Source organism: Lutra lutra, chromosome 5, assembly GCF_902655055.1.
Source record: "Lutra lutra chromosome 5, mLutLut1.2, whole genome shotgun sequence".
NCBI lineage: Eukaryota > Metazoa > Chordata > Mammalia > Carnivora > Mustelidae > Lutra > Lutra lutra.
The window spans coordinates 79918422-79940665 of NC_062282.1; the positions used below are offsets into that span (position 1 = coordinate 79918422).

Consider the following 22244-nt stretch of genomic DNA (forward strand, 5'->3'; position numbering starts at 1 on the left):
CCTGAAGGTGTACCCTCAGGCACTTTGGTGGTGAAGGTGAGCGCCACTGACCAAGATGAAGGCTTCAATGCTGAGATCACATACTCATTCCTTGGTGTAGCTCATAAAGCCCAGCACGTGTTCTCTCTGGATTCTGCTACAGGAAACATTATAACTCATCAGCCCTTGGATTTTGAAGAAGCAGAAAGATACACCATGGATGTAGAAGCCAAGGACCGAGGATCCCTCTCTACGCGGTGTAAAGTAATTGTAGAAGTTCTGGACGAAAATGACAACAACCCTGAAATAATCATTACTTCTTTCTCTGATCAGATTTTGGAGGATTCCCTTCCAGGAATGGTTGTGGCTCTCTTCAAAACACAGGACCAGGATTCTGGGGGAAATGGAGAAGTTACATGTAGTTTAAGTAGAGATACTCCATTTAAGATTTATTCCTCTTCTAAGAATTACTACAAACTGGTGACAGATGGAGCCCTAGACCGAGAACGGACTCCGGAATACAACGTCACCATAACAGCCACTGACAGGGGAAAGCCGCCCCTCTCCTCCAGTACTACCATCACTCTGCACATCACCGATGTCAACGACAACGCGCCAGTTTTCCACCAGGCCTCCTACGTGGTCCACGTGTCAGAGAACAACCCTCCAGGCGCCTCGATTGCGCAAGTCAGCGCCTCCGACCCCGACCTGGGGCCCAACGGTCGCGTCTCCGACCTGGAGCCACGGGCGCTGGCGTCCTACGTGTCCGTGAGCGCGCAGAGCGGGGTGGTGTTCGCGCAGCGCGCCTTCGACCACGAGCAGCTGCGCGCCTTCGAGCTGACCCTGCAGGCGCGCGACCAGGGCTCGCCCGCGCTCAGCGCCAACGTGAGCCTGCGCGTGTTGGTGGGCGACCGCAACGACAACGCGCCGCGGGTGCTGTACCCGGCGCTGGGGCCCGACGGCTCGGCGCTGTTCGACACGGTGCCGCGCGCCGCGCAGCCCGGCTACCTGGTCACCAAGGTGGTGGCGGTGGACGCCGACTCGGGACACAATGCCTGGCTGTCGTACCACGTGCTGCAGGCCAGCGAGCCGGGACTCTTCAGCCTGGGGCTGCGCACGGGCGAGGTGCGCACGGCGCGTGCTTTGGGCGACCGGGACGCGGCCCGCCAGCGCCTGCTGGTCGCTGTGCGGGATGGGGGACAGCCGCCGCTCTCGGCCACAGCCACGCTTCTCCTGGTTTTCGCCGACAGCTTGCAGGAGGTGCTGCCGGATGTCAGCGACCGCCCTGAGCCCTCTGACCCCCAGGCGGAGCTGCAGTTTTACCTGGTGGTGGCTTTGGCCTTGATCTCCGTGCTCTTCCTTCTCGCATTGACTCTGGCCATTGCCCTTTGCCTTCGAAGCTCCTCCAGCCCCGCCGCAAGGGGTTGCTTTGGGTCTGCTCTCTGCTCCAACTCTGGCCCTGAGATTACTCCCAACTACAGTGAGGGAATATTGCCCTATGCCTATAATTTATGTGTGCCAGGGGATCAGACTAATCCAGAATTTAAATTTCTCACATCTGCTGATCATTTTCCAGCCACACAAGATACTCTTAACAAAGATAGCCCTGCAGGGCTGTTGGCTAGCATTTTAATACCTAACGTTGAAGCAGATAAGACGACTTTTGAGCAGGTAAGTATTTAAAATAATGCTTTTAATATTATAATATGCCAAAATATTCCAATGTAGTATTGGTAATTTTAAAAATATTTTATTCATTTACTTATTAGAGAGAGAGACCACTAGTGAGAGAGTGAGCGCGCATGAAGGGGGGTGCAGAAGGAGAAGCAGACTTCCTGCTGAGCAGGGAAGTGCAGATTTGGGGGCTCCATCCCAGGACCCCCAGCTGGAGACCAGAGCAGAAGGCAGACACTTAACCGCATTAGTGCAGTAGGGGACTGAGCCACCCAGGCGCCCCTATAGCATTGTTGTTTAAAGATTTCTAGATTCAGGGGCCCCTGGGTGGCTCAGTTGATGGAGCATGTGACTCTTGATCTCAGGGTTATGAGTCAAGCCCCACTTCAGCATAGAGCTTACTTAAAAATAAATATATAAAAATAATGATTCTAGAGTCAATCTCTTGATAAAGTTCCTTAAAGTAAACCTAGGTCAAACCTAATGATATAACTGTTTAGATTGAAGTTTACAATGCTGCAGTCCTTCTGTTATGCAATTTAAAGTAAAATATATATAGAAATCTCTGGCAAATTTTTCATGAAATAGAATAATTCTTTTTTAAAAAACAATTTTATTTATTTGACAGAGAGAGAGATCACAAGTAGGCAGAGAGAGGGGGAAGCAGGCTCCCTGCTGAGCAGAGAGCCTGATGCGGGCTTCGATCCCAGGACCCTGGCTTCGATCCCAGGACCCTGGGCTCATGACCTGAGCTGAAGGCAGAGGTTTTACCCACTGAGCCACCCAGGAGCCCCAAAATAGAATGCTTCTTAACCTAAGAATATGGAACACAATTATAGTTCTTTGTCATGGCATTTTAAATAATAACCTTATTCCCATCCAAATTTTCTCAAATGTTTCATCTTTATTATTCAATAAAGAAATATTGGTGGGAATTATAGTCATGAGCTCATATTTTTTTCTAACCATGCTAGTTCCACATCCACAAATGCTATTCCCTTCAGTCAGTAAAAATCAATAGGAAGCAAATCTAACCTGCAAGTTTTCAGTTCCAATAGTATTTGAAAATATTTTTTAAAATTAAACAAGCCCTTTTAATAATTAATCCTTTTATTACGTGATCTTGGTAAACCTTTAATATCACATTATGCAATTCTTTATTGTGTGCAATTTTCAGTGTTACAAATATGTATAATTCTTGAAGTGTGTAATAACGTCTGGAAAAAACACATCAGTTGGGTTTCTTACTCCTTGCAATAATAAGATTCGGCTCTAGGCGCCGCTCTTCACCAATCGGGGAATGGGAAGCTGCAAGCGGCAGTCCCTCCCTCCCCCATCTCTACAACACAAAGCCGAGTAATACGGATACTCACAGATCCTGATGCTGGAAACTTAAATAGTTCGCTCTCTAATATATTTTGGATGCAGTCATTCCGGAACTTCGTAGATACATAAGCTGATTCAGAACAAAACAGTTCAAGAAATCAGGGAATATAGGCTCAGCTTACTACTATGGGGAATCCGCCACTGCGCCTGGACCGCAGCGGGCTGGTCCTCCTGTACATTTTCCTGAGGACGCTACAGGAGTCTGGGGCAGGACATATCCAATACTCGGTGCCTGAAGAGACAGACAAAGGCTTCTTCGTGGGCAATATTTCCAAGGACCTGGAGCTGGAACCCTGGGAGCTGTCGGAGCGTGGAGTCCGCATCATCTCCAGAGATAGGATGCAGCTTTTTGCTCTGAATCCGAGAAGTGGCAGCTTGATCACTGCAGGTAGGTTAGACCGGGAGGAGCTCTGTGAGACACTGTCTTCCTGTTTTTTAAATATAGAGATACTTGTGGAAGATACCCTGAAGATTTACGGAGTGGAGGTGGAAATAATGGATGTTAATGATAATGCTCCCAGCTTCCAGGAGGCGGAAATAGAGATAAAAGTCAGTGAGCACGCAACTCCGGGATCCAGATTTCCCCTTCCTAGTGCTAGGGATCCAGATGTGGGAATGAACTCCCTCCAGCGCTATGAGCTCAATCCTAATAGTTACTTTTCATTACAAATGAGAGGAGGAATGGATGGGGCCAACAATCCTGAACTAGTGCTGGAGGGGAGTCTGGACCGAGAGAAAGAGTCTGCTCACCACCTCCTCCTCACAGCCTTCGATGGAGGAGATCCCATCCACCAGGGTGCTGTTGCCATTCGTGTGGTGGTCCTCGACATAAATGACCATGTACCAAAGTTTACACAGTCTGTATATCGAGTGAGTATTCCTGAGAATCTCAGGTCTGGAACTCAGGTGCTCATTGTAAATGCAACTGATCCAGATGAGGGAATCAACGGGGAAGTGGTCTATTCATTCCAGAATACAGAAAGCAAAACTTCTGAAATATTCCAGTTGGATTCTCAAACTGGAGAAGTTTTAATACGAGGGTCTCTGGATTTTGAGAAACATAGATTCTATGAGATGGAAATTCAAGCCCAAGATGGTGGTGGTCTCTCCACTACTGCTAAGATATTGATCACTGTTGTGGATGTGAATGATAATGCTCCAGAAGTAACTATCACATCTTCCACTAATTCAGTTCTGGAAAATTCTCCTCCAGGTACGGTTATTGCTCTTCTAAATGTGCAAGATCAAGATTCTGGGGAAAATGGTCGAGTTTCATGTTTTGTTCCTAACAGTCTGCCTTTTAAGTTGGAAAAGACTTACGGAAATTATTACAAGTTGATAACAACCAGAATGCTGGACAGGGAGCAGGTCCACCTCTATAATATAACCCTGATAGCCACAGATCAGGGATTTCCACCCTTGTCTACAGAAACTCACATTTCACTAAACGTAGCAGATGACAATGATAACCCGCCCACATTTGCTGACTCATCTTATTCCATCTACATTCCTGAAAACAATGCCAGAGGATCCTCCTTCTTCTCAGTGATGGCAGTGGATCTGGACAGCAGTGAGAACTCCCAGATCACTTATTCCTTGGTGGAAGATACCCTCCAGGGAGCACCTTTATCCACCTACATCTCCATCAACTCCAACACTGGCACCTTATATGCATTGCGCTCCTTTGACTATGAACAGTTCCGTGACCTGCAACTGTGGGTGACAGCGCAGGACAGTGGAAAGCCGCCACTCAGCAGCAATGTGTCTGTTAACATATTTGTTCTGGACCAGAATGACAATGCCCCTGAAATCCTGTACCCCACTCTCCCCACTGATGGTTCCACAGGCGTGGAGCTGGCGCCCCGATCCGCAGAGCCCGGCTACCTGGTCACCAAGGTGGTGGCGGTGGACAGAGACTCTGGCCAGAACGCCTGGCTGTCCTACCGCCTGCTCAAGGCCAGCGAGCCAGGGCTCTTCGCGGTGGGGCTGCACACGGGTGAGGTGCGCACAGCGCGGGCCCTGCTGGACAGAGACGCGCTCAAGCAGAGCCTGGTGGTGGCGGTGCAGGATCACGGGCAGCCCCCTCTGTCGGCCACCGTCACGCTCACCGTGGCCGTGGCCGACAGCATCCCGGACGTCCTGGCGGACCTGGGCAGCATCGGGACCCCCGCCGACCCAGACGATGCGGACCTCACGCTCTATCTGGTGGTGGCGGTGGCGGCAGTCTCCTGCGTCTTCCTCGCCTTCGTCATCGTGCTGCTGGCGCTCAGGCTGAGGCGCTGGCACGCGTCGCGTGTGCTCCAGGCTTCAGGAGGCGGGCTGGTGGGCGTGCCGGCCTCGCACTTCGTGGGCGTGGACGGGGTGCGGGCTTTCCTGCAGACCTATTCGCACGAGGTCTCCCTCACCGCGGACTCGCGCAAGAGTCACCTGATCTTCCCCCAGCCCAACTATGCGGACACGCTCATCAGCCAGGAGAGCTGTGGGAAAAGCGAGCCACTCTTGATAACTGAAGATTCAGCTGCTGGTTTAGGCAATCTTGACTCCACGAGTAATCAGGTGAGATTTATTACCTGCCTCCGAGTTGCTAGTATCTCTGCACAAGTCTTTTAAGTGGCTTTTTCAAAACAAAACCGAAAACCAAAATCAATACTTTTTTGGAGGGGGACATATTCATTGTGTATATGTTTAGAGCAATACATGTGAGTTCCTGTACTTTATCTTTCAACAAATTAACATCATTTTTCAAGAAAGTTTTCTTTTCTCTCCCCCTGGCATATTCTCTTTTGATTCTAAAGGTCTAGTTCAGCTATTATGGCTTGGCTTTATAATAAGTTAAATTTTAGTAATATTTTTCTATCATCAGTGTCTGTGACTATCAATGTAAACTGGTTAGGATTCAAATTATGATTCACAGTTTTTATTTCTCTATTACAACTTCACATTGCCTCCCCTAATTTATAATTATATTCTCCCATTATTTGCTTTATTTCTAATGTTCAAATTTGACCCTCTTGGTCAGTGGGATACACTCTGTAGCTCTTTTCCTTATCTATACACACATATACACACATTTACATGTAGGAGTTTACAAATGTAAGCTTTTCTCTAAGCATGAAACAATTCTATTTTGGTCTTTGATGGGTGGTGATATGTTTAAATTATGTTAATTATTTCAAGTTTCCCTCTTTTATTTTTACTACCAAAACAGATATATTGACTGCCTTTTTACTACTAGAATCTCTTGGGAAAGGAATTGTAGAGTACACTTTTTTTCCTCTCAAGTTCTAGACCTCTTATCTGTTTCTACAGTGGAGTCATTTGATTGTTCTGAGTAGTTAAATTGTTGAATGGGTATTATTTCCTATTATTCTTTTACTTGCACTTTAGTGTGTGTGTGTTCGAGATTTTTTGATGTGGTCATTTCATCTGCAGAAATAATTTTGATCCAGTGCTTCTCAAAGTTACTTACAAATTGGCTAAACATGCTTATATTTTTCAGATTTACTGATGTGGACCAGTTTGTAAATATAAGAGATGCAGTAGTTATTTGGACCTTATGAAACTGATTTAGCTGGTATTACTATTTGTTATTTCCTTTTTGTTGTTGTGTTTTTTTTTTCAATATGCCCATGAGCCATGGATTCCTTTATTTCCCTTGAAAATTCATTTTGTATCATATGTAAGTATATTCAATCCTTATATTCAGAACCAACTTGTTATTGAAGCCCTGGTAGTTACCTAATGACCTCTATGTTATCTGAAACAATGTCAAAGAAAGGCAAGTGAGGAAAGGAGACTTTTTGAGGATATTTGATCACAGGAGTCATCTCCACAATCAGTTCAGCTTAGCACTCTTCATACGTCTTTGAAATGTTTGGCTCAGATTGTTTACATATTCAGGTTCCTTCAAGTTTTTCTCTCTCCTTTAGGTACTGACCTTAATATATTTAGCTATAATTGAGTGTCTGATGTTTGGGCAAAAAGAATTTCAACTGTAGGAAAGGGAAATCCTGCAACAGGTGCCTAAATTTGTCCCATGTCAAGAAAAATGTCAGAGTGTCTTGACCATGTAGGGATAAATTTTATGCCTATGGAATTCCAAACAGAAAAAAAGGCATTTTACTTGAATTGAAATTATATGAATAAAAAGGATATGAGGTATTGCTGGGAGAAGGAGGTTGTTCCATATTTATTTGTATATATATATATTTATTTATTTATATTATATCTTATATATCATAATATATATATTATGTATTATATGTAATAGATATATATATATATATATTTAAAACATTGTCCGAACATTTAGCTGGCTACCAAAATCTTGAAGAACAAAAACTGAAAGATTTAACTTTTTTAAAAAAAGATTTTATTTATTTATCCTTTGACAGACAGAGATCACAAGTAGGCGGGGTGGGGGGGGTGGGATGTGCGGGGAAGCAGGCTCCCTGCTGAGCAGAGAGCCTGATGTGGGGCTCCATCCCAGGACCCTGGGATCATGACCTGAGCTGAAGGCAGAGGCTTTAACCCACTGAGCCACCCAAGCACCCCGAAAGATTAGCTCTGAAACTTGAGGTTTGGGTAGTTATTTTTGACTCAGAGGTAGTGATAAAGTTCTGTTATGGTACAACATGTGGTCCAGTTAAAGAGAAGGATAGGGGCACCTGGGTGGTTCAGTCGTTAAACATCTGCCTTTGGCTCAGGTCATGATCCCAGGGTCCTGGAATTGAGCCCCACATCCAACTCTCTGTTCAGCAGGAAGCCTGCTTTTCCCTCTCCCACTCCCCTTGCTTGTGTTACTTCTCTCTGTGTTTGTCAAATAAATAAAATCTTTTAAAAAGAGAGAGAAGGATAAAAATAAAATACCCTCACATTTTTGCATGTCATTAAATTCCTATGATAACCTACTAGGGTATTGTTTGTGGTGAAAGTGTACAATAGTTGATAATCCTTTTCATAAATCTTTCATAAATTTCATAAATATCTTTAAGAGATTTTACTTGATCTTAGACAAAAGACTGAGAACCGATCTTTTTAAAAAAAGATTTTATGTCAGAGAGAGAGAGCGCGCACAAGCAAGGGAAGTGGCAGTCATAGGGAGAAGCAGGCTCCCCCACTGAGCTAGGAGCCCGATGTGGGACTAGTTCCCAAGACCCTGGGATCGGGGCCTAAGCCAAAGGCAGCTGCTTAACTGACTGAGCCACCAGGTATCCCATAAATCTCTTTCATAAGTAGCAAGGAAGACTACATGCCATTGGTCATCTTTATCCTGAGTATGCATCTGAGCTCTCCCCCAGTTTGCTCTGGAAAAAGGAGAAGGAAAGTTATCTGCACATAAGATTGAAGATAATACTGGCTATTATTTCATGGCTGTAAAAATTTCCCCATATCACTTGGTGAGGCTACTTTACCATGTGGTCTTTGTTCTAAGTCTGGAGAGAAGTTTGCTTTGTTCCTTCAGTACGTGCACTGCCTCTCATTAGAAAAAGACAAACTTTTCTCATTCTGGGTTAATGACTCTTCTATGGAATCAGATCTCTAAAGAACTTCCTTTGGTAGTAAACACTAGAAAATAGACACATCCAAAACTTGTTTATTGCCTCATTCCCTATACGTCAGTCCAACAAATCTGTCAGAATAGCTGCAGTTTTCTAAGTAAACTCCGAGCGCCGCTGTTGGCCAATGCGCTCGCTAGAAGAGCTGGAGTCCATCGTCTACCTAAGTGACTTTCTGCGCAGTCACGGAAGCGATTCTGAAAGGAGATAAAGCCCAGATACGGGCTCTCTTCTCAGCACATGATTCTGGAATACAGAATGGGATACCTTGAAACAGCGTTGAGTTTTCTACGCATTAGCAGTAAATATTTAAAACACAATTTGTAAAGCATCTTCTCATAACACCTGAAGCTGCAGCAGCGAAGAAAGGATGGGAACTAGGGCGAAGCAGAGGAGCCTTACCGGGCAGTGGCAAGTACTCTTTCCCTTCCTGCTGCCTTTGTTCTGTGGGGGGCTCTCTGAGCAGATCCGCTACTCTATTCCTGAAGAAATGGCCAGGGGCTCAGTAGTAGGGAATCTTGCTGAAGACCTGGGGCTGCATGTACAGGATTTACTGAACCGTAACCTGAGAGTTAGTGCAGAGAAGCAATACTTTACAATAAACACAGAGAATGGCAACATACTTGTCAGTGACAGAATAGATAGGGACTCGCTCTGTTCCCAAAGCACCCTGTGTGTGGTGCCCTTAGAGATCGTGGCAGAGAATCCTCTAAATGTTTTTCACATAACAGTGAGGATAGAAGATATAAATGATAATCCACCGTATTTCCCCCAAAATAGCATTGTTTTACAAATCAATGAACTTGCAATTCTAGGAACTCGGTTTGGTCTGGAATCCGCTATAGATGCAGATGTAGGACCTAATTCACTCCAGAGTTACCAACTCAGCTATAATGAGTATTTCTCTCTGATGGTGAAGGATAAGACTGAAGCCAGGAATGCCCCAGAATTAATTTTGGAGAAGCCCCTGGACCGGGAACACCAGAGCTCCCATCTTCTGGTTCTGACCGCACTGGATGGGGGTGACCCAGTCCGAAGTGGCACCATTCAAATCAGGATTGAGATCACTGATGCCAACGATAATCCCCCAGTGTTCAGTCAGGATGTGTACAAAGTTAGCCTTCCAGAGAACTTGCCCTTAGGCACCTCTGTGCTAAAGGTGACAGCCATTGATCAGGATGAGGGCATCAATGCAGAGATCACCTACTCCTTCAAAACACTAAGAGATATTGGAAGTATGTTTATGCTAGACCATCAAAATGGGGAAATTAAATCCAAAGGTCCCATAGACTTCGAAATCAGTAGTAGCTATACCATGAGCATAGAAGCCAAGGATGGTGGAGGCATGGCCACTGAATGTAAAATTATAATCGAAATTTTAGATGAGAATGACAATGCCCCAGAGGTTATTTTCACTTCAGTGTCTAATTCCATAACCGAGGACGCAGAACACGGGATGGTGATTGCTCTGTTCAAAACACATGACAAAGATTCAGGCGAAAATGGAGAAGTCACATGCCTCATAAAAGAAAAAGTTCCTTTCAGAATTGAATCTTCTGCCAATAATTACTACAAGCTTGTAACAGATGGGTCTCTGGACCGGGAGAAGACTCCTTCATACAATGTCACCATCACAGCCACAGACAGGGGAAAGCCACCTCTTTCCTCCAGGTCTAGTATCATTCTGCACATCGCAGATGTCAACGACAATGCACCAGTTTTCGAACAGGCTTTCTATTTGGCCCACATTGCGGAGAACAACCCTCCTGGAGCCTCCATTGCCCAAGTCAGCGCCTCCGATCCCGACCTGGGGCCCAACGGTCGCGTCTCCTACTCCATCGTGGCCAGCGACCTGGAGCCACGGGCGCTGGCGTCCTACGTGTCCGTGAGCGCGCAGAGCGGGGTGGTGTTCGCGCAGCGCGCCTTCGACCACGAGCAGCTGCGCGCCTTCGAGCTGACCCTGCAGGCGCGCGACCAGGGCTCGCCCGCGCTCAGCGCCAACGTGAGCCTGCGCGTGTTGGTGGGCGACCGCAACGACAACGCGCCGCGGGTGCTGTACCCGGCGCTGGGGCCCGACGGCTCGGCGCTGTTCGACACGGTGCCGCGCGCCGCGCAGCCCGGCTACCTGGTCACCAAGGTGGTGGCGGTGGACGCCGACTCGGGACACAATGCCTGGCTGTCGTACCACGTGCTGCAGGCCAGCGAGCCGGGACTCTTCAGCCTGGGGCTGCGCACGGGCGAGGTGCGCACGGCGCGTGCTTTGGGCGACCGGGACGCGGCCCGCCAGCGCCTGCTGGTCGCTGTGCGGGATGGGGGACAGCCGCCGCTCTCGGCCACAGCCACGCTGCTCCTGGTTTTCGCCGACAGCTTGCAGGAGGTGCTGCCGGATGTCAGCGACCGCCCTGAGCCCTCTGACCCTCAGGGGGAGCTGCAGTTTTACCTGGTGGTGGCTTTGGCCTTGATTTCGGTGTTGTTCCTCCTCGCGGTGATTCTGGCGGTTGCTCTGCGCCTGCGGAGCTCCTCCAGCTCTGCCTCCTTGGGCTGTTTTCAGCCTGGTCTGTGTGTCAAGTCAGGACCTATGGTTCCTCCCAACTACAGTGAAGGGACTTTGCCTTATTCCTACAATATGTACGTTGCCTCGGATTCCCAGAAAGCAAAGCTTAATTTACTCACTATGACGTCAGAAATGGGACCCTTACAAGATCTCTCTACTGAAGCTTCGTTTGTAATAAGTGCCACTGAAGAGAATAACAAATTAAACTCTTACACTGATGCTTCTGCTCACGTGAGTGTCAATAAACAGGTTTGGTTTAATTTTCAAATAATATTTTGGCAAAAAATCTTAAACAGATCATATCTACTATCACTTTGTTTGTTTACCCACTCTCAATATTTTCTTTTCCTTTCTGTGTGAGCCAGTGACTTCATTATTAGCCCTCAAGTATTTTGAAATACTTTGACAATTTCACCTGAGATAGTCTTTATCCACCTACACGCTCTGTCTCCTTTACTGTGACAAATGGATATTATGATGCCATTGCCACAGAAATATCTATAACTGAAGCATAAATGTTTTTTTTTTCCCTGTGGGTGTTTCTCTTTCTCAGAACATCAATATTTTGAGTATATAAGCCTTTTTCTTCATAATCACAAAGTGAGTAAAATGCATAAGAAAAGTTTTTTAAAAATCTTTTAAAGATTTTATTTATTCAAGAGACAGAGCACTAGCTAGGGAGAGGCAGAAGCAGAGGGAGAAACAGACTCCCCGCTGATCAGGGAGCCAGACCCAGGCCTCCATCTCAGAACTCTGGATAATGACCTGAGCTGAAGGCAGATGCTTAACAGACAGCAGAGGTTTAACTGACTGAGCCACCCAGGCACCATGAAAGGCTTTTTTCCCTAAAGGACAGAGTAGTATTTTAATAATAGTCCATTACATTTGCTAAGGATTTTTTGAATCCCACTGAAAAGGCCAATTTTATTCCCAATATTTTCTCAGAACTCTGTAGATTTCCTTCCAGCTTTAAAGATATGTTGTGGTAGGCTTGCCAAATATGCTTATCCTCAGAATCCAAACATTTACATTAATGAAAGCAGAATAGTGGGAATTTTTTTCTTAATATTGATGGGTTTCAAATGTATTACCAGTCATTTTCAGTAAATGGAATTGGGTTTGTTACTCAGAAAAAGGTAAGTTTTTACTATTCTTTGGATTGCTAATTTTCTCAAACATGGTTTTGAAATAAAATGTGTTAGTATGTTGTAAAGTACTACCCTTACTTCCAGTAAATGCAAGTTGAAATGCTTCCATTCTGTCCTAAAAATGTTAATGTGTCTTATTCACTTGACTTCTTGTTCATGTGCTTCTGATAATATATACAATTGCATTTCCTATTTTTAGGTTTCCATATTGTGCAATTTTGATTTCTAAATATTAAATATTGGCAACCTTTTAAAATAGCTCCTCTAAGTATATTTAAGACTTATAAAAACCTGCCCCTTATCACAGCCGAGTGAGAAAGTTTAATTTATTCTATGATTTTTCAAAAACAGGAAACACCTAGGAAGATGTCCCATAATAGGTGTTTTTTGGGAGTGGTGATATCAAACTAGGTGCACTAAAGTTATACAGTTAAAATTACTTTGTATAGAAACTTCAAATTCATTTGAAAGGTTATTGGAAAAACAATACAACTACGGAAAATAATCTCAAGAAAGCAGCTCTATATGAAAAATTTTAGGGAAATACAAAGAAGTTGACTGAAATTCCTAGTAAAAGGAGCACTGTAATTTTTTAGTTGGCTCCACTTACAACCCTATTTGAGGAACAGTAAGTGGAGCTATTTGCGGTACAAAAACCAAAGATCCTTCCTGGAGTTGAAGATTGTGCAGTAATTGGTTAGGACTCTGAGCACCACTGTTCACCAATCAGGGAGAGAAAAACAGAGATCCTGCTTGCCTCCTGCTTGCCCTGCAGGCACCTGTAGCACAAAGCCCAGATAGCAACTAATCATCTCCGGGACTATGAAGAAAATGTTGGATTCTGAAGATGGGAAAAACTGGTCCTGACTTGGGTGGTCTAGGGACAAATTGGAACTAATATTCTCCAGGAAAGCGATGATGATTCCTGAGCGACTGCATCAGGACTGAAAAGGGCTTGTCCTGCTGGGAGTTCTCCTGGGGAATCTATGGGAAACTGGGTGCACCCAAATTCACTATTCACTTCCTGAGGAGCTGGAGAAAGGCTCTAGGATGGGAAACATCTCCAAGGACCTGGGGTTGGAGCCCCAGGAACTAGAGGAGCGCGGAGTCGGTATAGCCTCCAGAGGTACAACTCAACTTATCGCTCCAAACCTTCGAAGCAGCAACCTTATCTTCGCAGGCAGGGTAGACTGGGAAGAACTCTGCATGGGGGGTCTTAAAGTGTCAAATCTGGAGATTTTGCTGGAGGATAAAGTAAAAATATACAGGGTTGTGGTAGAAGTGAGAGACATCAACAATAATGCCCCCTATTTCTGGGAAGATGAATTAGAAATAAAAGTGAGTGAAAACGCAGCCACTGGGTTGCAGTTCCCTCTTCCCCACACTTGGGATCTGGATATCGGGAAGGACTGTCTCCAGAGCTGCTGACTCAGTAGTAATACTGACTTCTTTCTGGACGTGCAAAGCTGAGCGGATGGTAACACGTACCCAGAATTGGTTTTGGAGCACGCCTTGGACCGGGAGCAGAAGGCTATTCATTACCTTGTTCTCATGGCTCTGGGGGTGACCCAATCCGCACAGGCACTGTGCGCATCAATGTGATGGTAGTTGATGTGAATGACAATGCACCAGTATTTGCACAGTTCGAGTACCACATGAGTGTTCCAGAGAATGTGGTCATAGGCACTAAGCTGCTTCGGGTAAGCACCACTGACCCTGATGAAGGAGCCAGTGCTGAAGTGATGTATTCCTTCCATTATGTGGACAACAAGGCAGCTCAAGTTTTCAAACTAGATGCTAATTTAGGGACAATTTCAACAATAGGGGAGCTGAACCACAAGGAATCGAGGATTCTATGAGATGGAAGTGCAAGCTGTGGATAATGCAGGATATTCTGCACAAGCTAGAGTCTTGATCACAGTATTGGACATGAATGATAACGCCCCTGAAGTAGTTGTCACCTCTCTCCCCAGCCCTATTCTGGAAAACTCTCCCAGAGGGACATTAATTGCCCTTTTAAATATAAATGATGAAGACTCTGGGGAAAATGGACAAGTGATCTGTTTCATCTGAGAGAATCTCAATCCCAGGACCCTGAGATCATGACCTGGGCGGAAGGCAGAGGCTTAACCCACTGAGCCACCCAGGCGCCCCAAGAATCTGCCATTTAAATTAGAAAAGTCTTATGGAAATTACTACAGTAACAGTTCCTAGCTACATCATCACCGTGACCGCCAGTGACAGAGAAAGTCTTTCCCTGTCCACGGAAACTCACATCTCACTGAAAGTAGCAGACACCAATGACAACCTGCCTGCCTTCTCTGATGCTTTCTACTCTGCCTATATCATGAAGAACAACCCTAGAGGAGCCTCCATAGTGTCTGTGACTGCCTATGACTCCGACTATGGAAAGAACGCCCAGGTCACTTACTCACTGGCGGAGGACACCCTTCTCAGAACACCCATATCCTCCTACATCTCCATCAACTCCGACACTGGCATTCTATGTGCCCTGTGTTCCTTCGACTATGAATGATTCCAAGACTTGCATCTACAAGTGATGGCCCATGACAGCGGTGACCCTCCGCTCAGCAGCAACGTATCTCTGAGCCTGTTGGTGTTGAACCAAAACGACATGCCAGAGATTCTGTACTCCCCTCCCCCCCCCACCGATGGCTCAACAGATGTGGAGCTGGCACCCCGCTCCGCAGAGCCTGGGTACCTGGTCACCAAGGTGGTGGCGGTGGACAGAGACTCTGGCCAGAACGCCTGGCTGTCCTACCGCCTGCTCAAGGCCAGCGAGCCAGGGCTCTTCGCGGTGGGGCTGCACACGGGCGAGGTGCGCACAGCGCGGGCCCTGCTGGACAGAGACGCGCTCAAGCAGAGCCTGGTGGTGGCGGTGCAGGATCACGGGCAGCCCCCTCTGTCGGCCACCGTCACGCTCACCGTGGCCGTGGCCGACAGCATCCCGGACGTCCTGGCGGACCTGGGCAGCATCGGGACCCCCGCCGACCCAGACGATGCGGACCTCACGCTCTATCTGGTGGTGGCGGTGGCGGCAGTCTCCTGCGTCTTCCTCGCCTTCGTCATCGTGCTGCTGGCGCTCAGGCTGAGGCGCTGGCACGCGTCGCGTGTGCTCCAGGCTTCAGGAGGCGGGCTGGTGGGCGTGCCGGCCTCGCACTTCGTGGGCGTGGACGGGGTGCGGGCTTTCCTGCAGACCTATTCGCACGAGGTCTCCCTCACCGCGGACTCGCGCAAGAGTCACCTGATCTTCCCCCAGCCCAACTATGCGGACACGCTCATCAGCCAGGAGAGCTGTGGGAAAAGCGAGCCTCTTTTGCTGTCAGGTAGTTCAGCGTTTTCTAAAGACAGTAATGCATTAATTCAGGTGAGTACCTATCAAATATTCTGTGGGTTCTGAACAAAATATCTCTTAGTGTGGGTAGTGTGTATTTCGAATTTAGAAAGCAGACACCAAAAAATTTATATATGCGTGGTGGATACGAAGGACAACTTGGAGGCCTTCTCTGAGGCCTTCCTTCATGCCTTCTCTCGTACCTTATTTATAACAGTGTTCATGTATTATTTATCTATATATGTATAAATTTATAACCTCCTTGGTACATTTTAAAATACTCAGGTTTTTTCTAATTTAATTAACCAGCTATACCTTCTTTTAACTGGTCTTTTTATTTACCTTTGGACGTGTAGCATTTTTATGTTGAACATCTGATGCCCATTTATCCGTTAAAAACCCAAATTCTTGTAGAGGGATTCACTCTAATTTGTGAAAAGTATAAATGCAATTTGAAATAAACTTTTATGAGTAGAGGGGTTTCTAAGTACACATGAAGTTGCTAACAAATTCATAAGCTGCAGTTAGTTTCTTTTAAAGTGAAGTAATTCTGGTCATTAGGGATGCATGCGTTTATACTTTCTTAGGTGCTAAGTCATTTCATGGTTTCACACAATTCTTGAGCTTCCAGATATACCCAGTGTATTTCCTACATGCTTAAAACTTTGTCATTGTATTATCCAAACAGAGGTAACCACTGGCTTAGTAGAGCATGCTACTCTTGATCTGGGGATGTGAGTTCAAACCCCATGTTGGGTGTAGAAATTACCTAAAAGTAAAATCTTTAAAAAAATATATGCAAACAGTGTAAATGTTGTCCTGAAGAAAAACTGAAGAGATTATTTTTCATCCCAATTGCAGATTTTGGGAATGCAATGTATGTATGTGTTTCCAGGCAAGATATTTCCTTAATTTATCCACACTGATGATCTTGATGATGACTTTGTGAAGCATTCAAGTTAACAAATTGTGTTTTGAGTGCATTGTTGGTAATGTGGTGCATTTTCAGTAGTCTTCTTTTGTAAGTTTCCGTAACTTTGACACATGGAAAAAATTCTGGGAAGTGCTTAGATTCTAAGTGTTTTTTTGAGAACCTAACGCTTATTGTATAATGTTGAACCTAAATCGAATGCTAATACATATTATTCTTGGGAAGGCGTTGCTGGAACCTGTAAGAAGTCTGGATCTTTGGGGGCACCTGAGTGGCTCAGTGGGTTAAAGCCTCTGCCTTTGGCTCAGGTCATGATCTCAGGGTCCTGGGATTGAGCCCCACATCAGGCTCTCTGCTTGGCAGGGAGCCTGCTTCCTCCTCTCTCTCTGCCTGCCTCTCTGCCTACTTGTGATCTCTCTCTCTCTGTCAAATAAATAATTAAAATTTAAAAAAAAATAAGTCTGGATCTTTGGGTGAGTTCCGTAAAGGAGTAGGGAATCATAGCATCCTTATTAGTTTCTCTTTGTTACCTGTCTCCTTTCAAAAATACAAAAGTTAGTATCTAGAATTGTAAAAGAGATTAGAAATCATTTGGGAAAGAAAGGTAATTAAATGGCCCTAAATTGCGACAGTTACTGTTAATGAATTGACATGTCACTTTATGCTTTGTACAAAGTACAAAAAAAAAAAAAAGGAAACATAGTATGGTTCTGTTTGTCTGATATATTTAAAAGGAAGTTTTTGAGTCTACCTGAAAATGCAAATTTTGTATTGACATGTAGTTCCAAATGGAACGTAGTAAGTAGAGCTTTCTAAATGATGTCAATGGAATTGGAGGGCAATTTGACCTCCTGTTTTGTAAAAGCTATCAAAATGTTTATCAGAATAAATAAAATCTTTAAAAAAAAAAAAAAAGGGACACCTGGGTGGCTCAGTTGGTTAAGCGGCTGCCTTCAGCTCAGGTCATGATCCCAGCGTCCTGGGATCTAGTCCCACATCGGGCTCCTTGCTTGGCAGGGCGCCTGCTTCTTCCTCTGCCTCTGCCTGCCTCTCTGTCTGCCTGTGCTCGCTCACTCTCTCTCCCTCTGTCTCTGACAAATAAATAAATAAAATCTTTAAAAAAATGTTTATCAGAAGGCCAGTTCACACATGGTGGTCAATTCAAAATGAAAGACATAATGTACAATAGAAATTATTTGGGTAACCTGCTGACTTCTGTTCACTTCACCTGATTTAGAGACAAATCATTGAAAGTTAGGGCAATGAACAATCATGACCCTTAAGCTGAATCTCAAGAATCTGTGATCACAACTAATGCTTCTAGGTGAGCTAAATTGGCTTCACTTATTTGTTGAGTGAGTGAAAGAACAAATGTGTGTGCTCTAGGAATTACCTGCTATTGGTATTCTAAGATGTAGTTTGATAGAAAAGTAGCAGCTTCAAAATGAGGTACCACTAATTTTGTGACCTTTGACAAGTTATTTCATGTCTGTCAGGTTCAACAAAATTGGGACAATAATGCATAATTTGAAAGATTGTGGTGAGGGACTAGTGATAACATATAAACCGCCGGGTTCATAATAGGTACTTACTGGTAGCCATTTTTTTACACTGTTGCTATAAAAAGCTTTTAGTGTCAGCACACTTGACATTCTGTTGGGAAAAGTAATAATTTGTGTGTTCTCCTGGTTGTCTTATGGGTTGACCTGTGAGTGGAAATAAAACTATTCTAAAGTTTTTATGAAAGCTAATTTAAAAAGCTTAGGGGTGCCTGGGTGGCTTACGTTCAGGTTATGGTCCTGCAGTCCTGGGGTCAAGCCCCATGAGCCCAGTGTTGGGCTCCCTGCCCAGTAGGAGAGTCTGCTTCTCCCTCACCCTCTGCCCCTGCTTATGTACTCTTTTCTTTTGCTCATTGTCTCTCTTAAGTAAATAATCTTAAAAAAAAAGTCCTTAGGTACATTCTTTTTTAAACTTGTTTAAAAATTGAATTATAATTGAAACAATATTATGTTAGCTTCAGGTGCATGACCTAGTGATTCAGTATTTTTTTAAAAGTTTTTTTTAGGGGCACCCGGGTGGCTCGGTGGGTTAAAGCCTCTGCCTTTGGCTCGGGTCATGATCCCAGGGTTCTGGGATGGAGCCCTGCGTCAGGCTCTCTGCTTGGCAGGGGGCCTGCTTCCCTTCCTCCCTCTCTGCCTGCCTCTCTGCCTACTTGTGATCTCTGTCTGTCAAATAAATAAAATCTTTTTAAAAAATTTTTTTAAGTTTTTTTTTTTTTTTTAATTTGAGAGAGAGAGCACGTGATCGGGGGAGGAGCAGAGGGAGAGGGAAGTAATTTCTAGTGGACTCTGCAAAATCCATGACTCCGAGATCATGACCTGAGCCACCCAGGCGCCCCTCATTATTTTTATACATTATGAAATGATCACTCAATAGATCTAGTTACTGTCTGTCACCACACAGAGTCATTACAGTATTATTGACTGTATTCCCTTTTCTGTATATTACATCCCCATGACTTATTTTGTAACTGGTTTGTATCAATTGATTCCTCTCACCTAGGGGGATTAGGTGATAGGTAATTTATAAACAGCAGAAATGTATTGCTTACTGTTTGGAAGGCTGGAATTCTGAGATAAAGGTGCCAGGATGGTCAGATGAGGGCTTTCTTGTAGATCACAGATTTTTGGCTGTGTCCTCACATGGCAGAAGGGGCAGAAGATCTTCCTAGGCACATTATTGATTGAGAAGCCCATCTGGGGTCTTAAAAGATGGGAGAACCATTGTTTTGATGGGACAGTTTTATGAGTGTTAATTTTTCTTTCTTTTTTTTTTTTTAATTAGGACACAAAGTTTGCTTTAAATATTTTTTTCGGGGAAAGGACACTACACTTCTACTCAATTAAGAGAAACAATTTTACAGTCTTGAGGTCTTTTATCTTCTTTATATTTATCATGCCATGAATTCATAGGGAATGGGTTCCAGCAGTTCGGGCTCCTTTCCATTGGTTCTCATGAAATGTGCTTCTCTGGTTGGAGCAGGCTGATGCTTCAGCTGAACCCAAGTACCTTTCTCTTTGGCTTCCTTCTTTTTCTGATCATTTTCCTTTACACGCTTCAGGAAGCTATCTCGGCTCTTTGAATGTTTAATATGCTCAGTGTGTACATTAATTCTCTTGGCAAGAATCTTGCCCTTAACTTGTTTGTTTACAACAATACCAACAGCATGCTGAGTAACATTGTAGACTCTTCCAGTTTTGCCATGGTAACATTTGTGGGGCATTCCCTTTTGAACAGTGCCCATTCCCTTGATGTCCACAGTATCACCTTTCTTGTAGATTCGCATGTATGTGGCCAAAGGAACAACTCCATGTTTTCTAAAAGGCCTAGAGAACATGTACCGGGTACCTCTCCTCTTTTCCTTTGTGTTGGTCATTTTGGCAAATTACTGGAAGATGGCGGTTCCGGCCGAAAGGGGTTTCTTTCCTTTTTTTAATGGCTTAAAATGACGTGGGAAAGTTTTAAACAGGATTTTATTTATTTATTTATTTATTCATTCATTCATTCATTCATTCATTCATTTGAAAGAGAGAGAGTGCACATGAGTGGGGTGAGGGGAAGAAGGAGAGCAGGGAGCCTGATACAGGGCTCTATCTTGGAACTCCGGGACTATGACCTGAGCTGAAGACAGACATTTAACGAACTGAGCCACCCAGGCACCCCTCTTTTTCTCTTTCTGAACCATAGTGAAACCTAAACAAGGGTCCTATGAAATTTCTTATTTAAAGGACCTATTGACTCCATTAGGATTGCTAGAATGATTTAACTGGAGAATGGAGCATCAAAAGCTGAAAGCTGGAGTTACTTAGTTTTGGCCACATGAGAGTTTAAGTTAATATCATGTATTATTTTTAAGATATTTATTTATTAGAAAGAGAGTGTGTGTACAAGCAGGGGGAGAGGAAGAAGAAGACACCCCATTGAGCAGGGAGACCAAAGCAGGTCTCAACCCAGGACCCCAGGATCATTACCTGAGCCACCCAGGCACCCCTAACATAATGTATTTAGTGATATTTGTTGATAACTTAGGATTGATAATTAGGATCTTTGTTGGTTTTTTTAGAGTAGGCAGTGGTTTTGGTTGTTTATTTTTGTGCTGGTTCCACTAATGAAATTACATTGAGAACTTGGCTTATCTTCCTATAGGTTAAGAATGATGGGTTTGCATTCACTTAATCTAATAAGTTAAAGTATTCAGGTATAATTTAAAAGTTGCAGCTTTGCTATTTCATAGCATCTAAAGTTGAAATGTAATCTTTCAACAGATACTCTTCCCCCATATTCATTCTAGAAGAGATATTGTGCTCTTTGAAGCAGAAATAGGCTAGGATCCTTGGTGAGACTGCACAACTTGTTGAGACTGTGCAACCCATAGATCATTTTAAAATGAATTAGAAGGCTAAAGATAAATGAGAGGACTGTATCAGTTTTCTCAGTTACATGTAACAGTATAGCTGTGATCATGAATTGAATTTTTCTGGTGAAAAACCTGCTTTTTTCATGCAAGATACCAAGTTCTAAAAATTAAACACCTTCACATTAAATATGTGTAGTTCTTTGTGTATCAACTATATCTCAATAAAGTTACTTTAAAAAAATTTTTAAGCAAACTGTGAAGGGATATTGATCAAAGTAGTGAGTGTATATATTAGGAAAGAGATTGACTCTCCTGAGTTAAATGTAAGAGTTCATTTTTAGGAAACCATGTATAATGAAAAGTTACCAATAAAAGAATATATTGTTTAAGGGGTGCCTGGGTGGCTCAGTGGGTTAAGTCTCTGCCTTCGGCTCAGGTCATGATCTCAGGGTCCTGGGATCCACCCCTGCATCAGGCTCTCTGCCTGCTTCCCCCTCTCTCTCTGCCTGCTGCTCTGCCTACTTGTGATCTCTCTCTCTGTCCAATAATTAAATTAAAAAATCTTTTAAAAAAGAATATATTGTTTGGGATTCTTAAAATATTAATAGGAAGAGATAGCCTATGGCAAAGGTGATTGAAAAAGATCTTTGATAGAGGAAGAGTTTCCTTAATACAAAATGGGAAGAGTTCTGGTTCACAAAGGTGTGAAGAAATTGTCATCAGATAAATCACTGACTCAATACTTCTGCAATTTCTGTTAGAGAAGCCATAAAAAGATCTATGTATGTCATTAATGACAAATATAATTTCTCTGTTCATCTTTTTTCATTTAATTTTTTATTTTTTATTAACATATAATGTATTATTAGCCCCAGGGGTACAGGTCTATGAATCGTCAGGCTTACACACTTCACAGCACTCACCATAGCATATCCTCTCCCCATTGTCCTTAACCCATCTTAGTTCATCTTTAAGTCTCTGAAGCATTTCACACAATGATTTATACCTCTTCTAAATATTCAGTAAAAGGCTTCAGTTCAGTGATTAGAAAGTGGTCTCTAACATAGATCAGTGGAGTGGAATAGCAAACCCAGAAATGGACCCACAACCAAATGGTCGTCTTTGACAAAGCAGGAAAGAATATCCAATGGTAAAAAGACAAGTCTCTTCAACAAATGGTATTGGGAAAACTGGACAACAGCATGCAAGAGAATGAAACTGGACCGCTTTCTTACACCATAC

At 44.1% G+C, this 22244-nt stretch overlaps 2 protein-coding genes and 1 pseudogene across 22 annotated transcripts in view; 2 read left to right on the forward strand and 1 right to left on the reverse strand.

Annotated features, from left to right (window-relative positions):
• Window positions 1-22244, forward strand: part of LOC125100255 (protocadherin gamma-C4) — a 187699-nt gene that overhangs the window by 94243 nt on the left and 71212 nt on the right. The window contains exons 2-3 of one of the 21 annotated variants that reach the window (XM_047730329.1): window positions 769-1650; window positions 2831-3167. The exons of 13 other annotated variants lie outside the window; for them this stretch is intronic. In XM_047730329.1, the coding sequence (XP_047586285.1) occupies window positions 769-1650; window positions 2831-2848 (900 nt within the window). In that variant the 3' untranslated portion in view covers window positions 2849-3167. Of the gene's footprint in view, window positions 1-527; window positions 1651-2830; window positions 5596-6538; window positions 6563-8172; window positions 11383-12650; window positions 12736-15033; window positions 15688-22244 lie in introns of those variants that run through there. 7 more of the 21 variants (XM_047730305.1, XM_047730323.1, XM_047730316.1 and 4 more) reach the window with 7 other exon arrangements.
• On the forward strand, window positions 13215-14633 carry LOC125100260 (protocadherin gamma-A12-like; annotated as a pseudogene).
• Window positions 19501-20048, reverse strand: LOC125100262 (60S ribosomal protein L21-like). Its single transcript, XM_047730338.1, has one exon. It carries the CDS (start codon window positions 20019-20021, stop codon window positions 19539-19541), a length of 483 nt encoding a protein of 160 aa, XP_047586294.1. The 5' UTR covers window positions 20022-20048; the 3' UTR covers window positions 19501-19538.

Bases quoted from the DNA above. Each gene is read 5' to 3' on its own strand.
- LOC125100262 (XM_047730338.1), bottom strand. From the start codon at position 20,021: ATGACCAACACAAAGGAAAAGAGGAGAGGTACCCGGTACATGTTCTCT.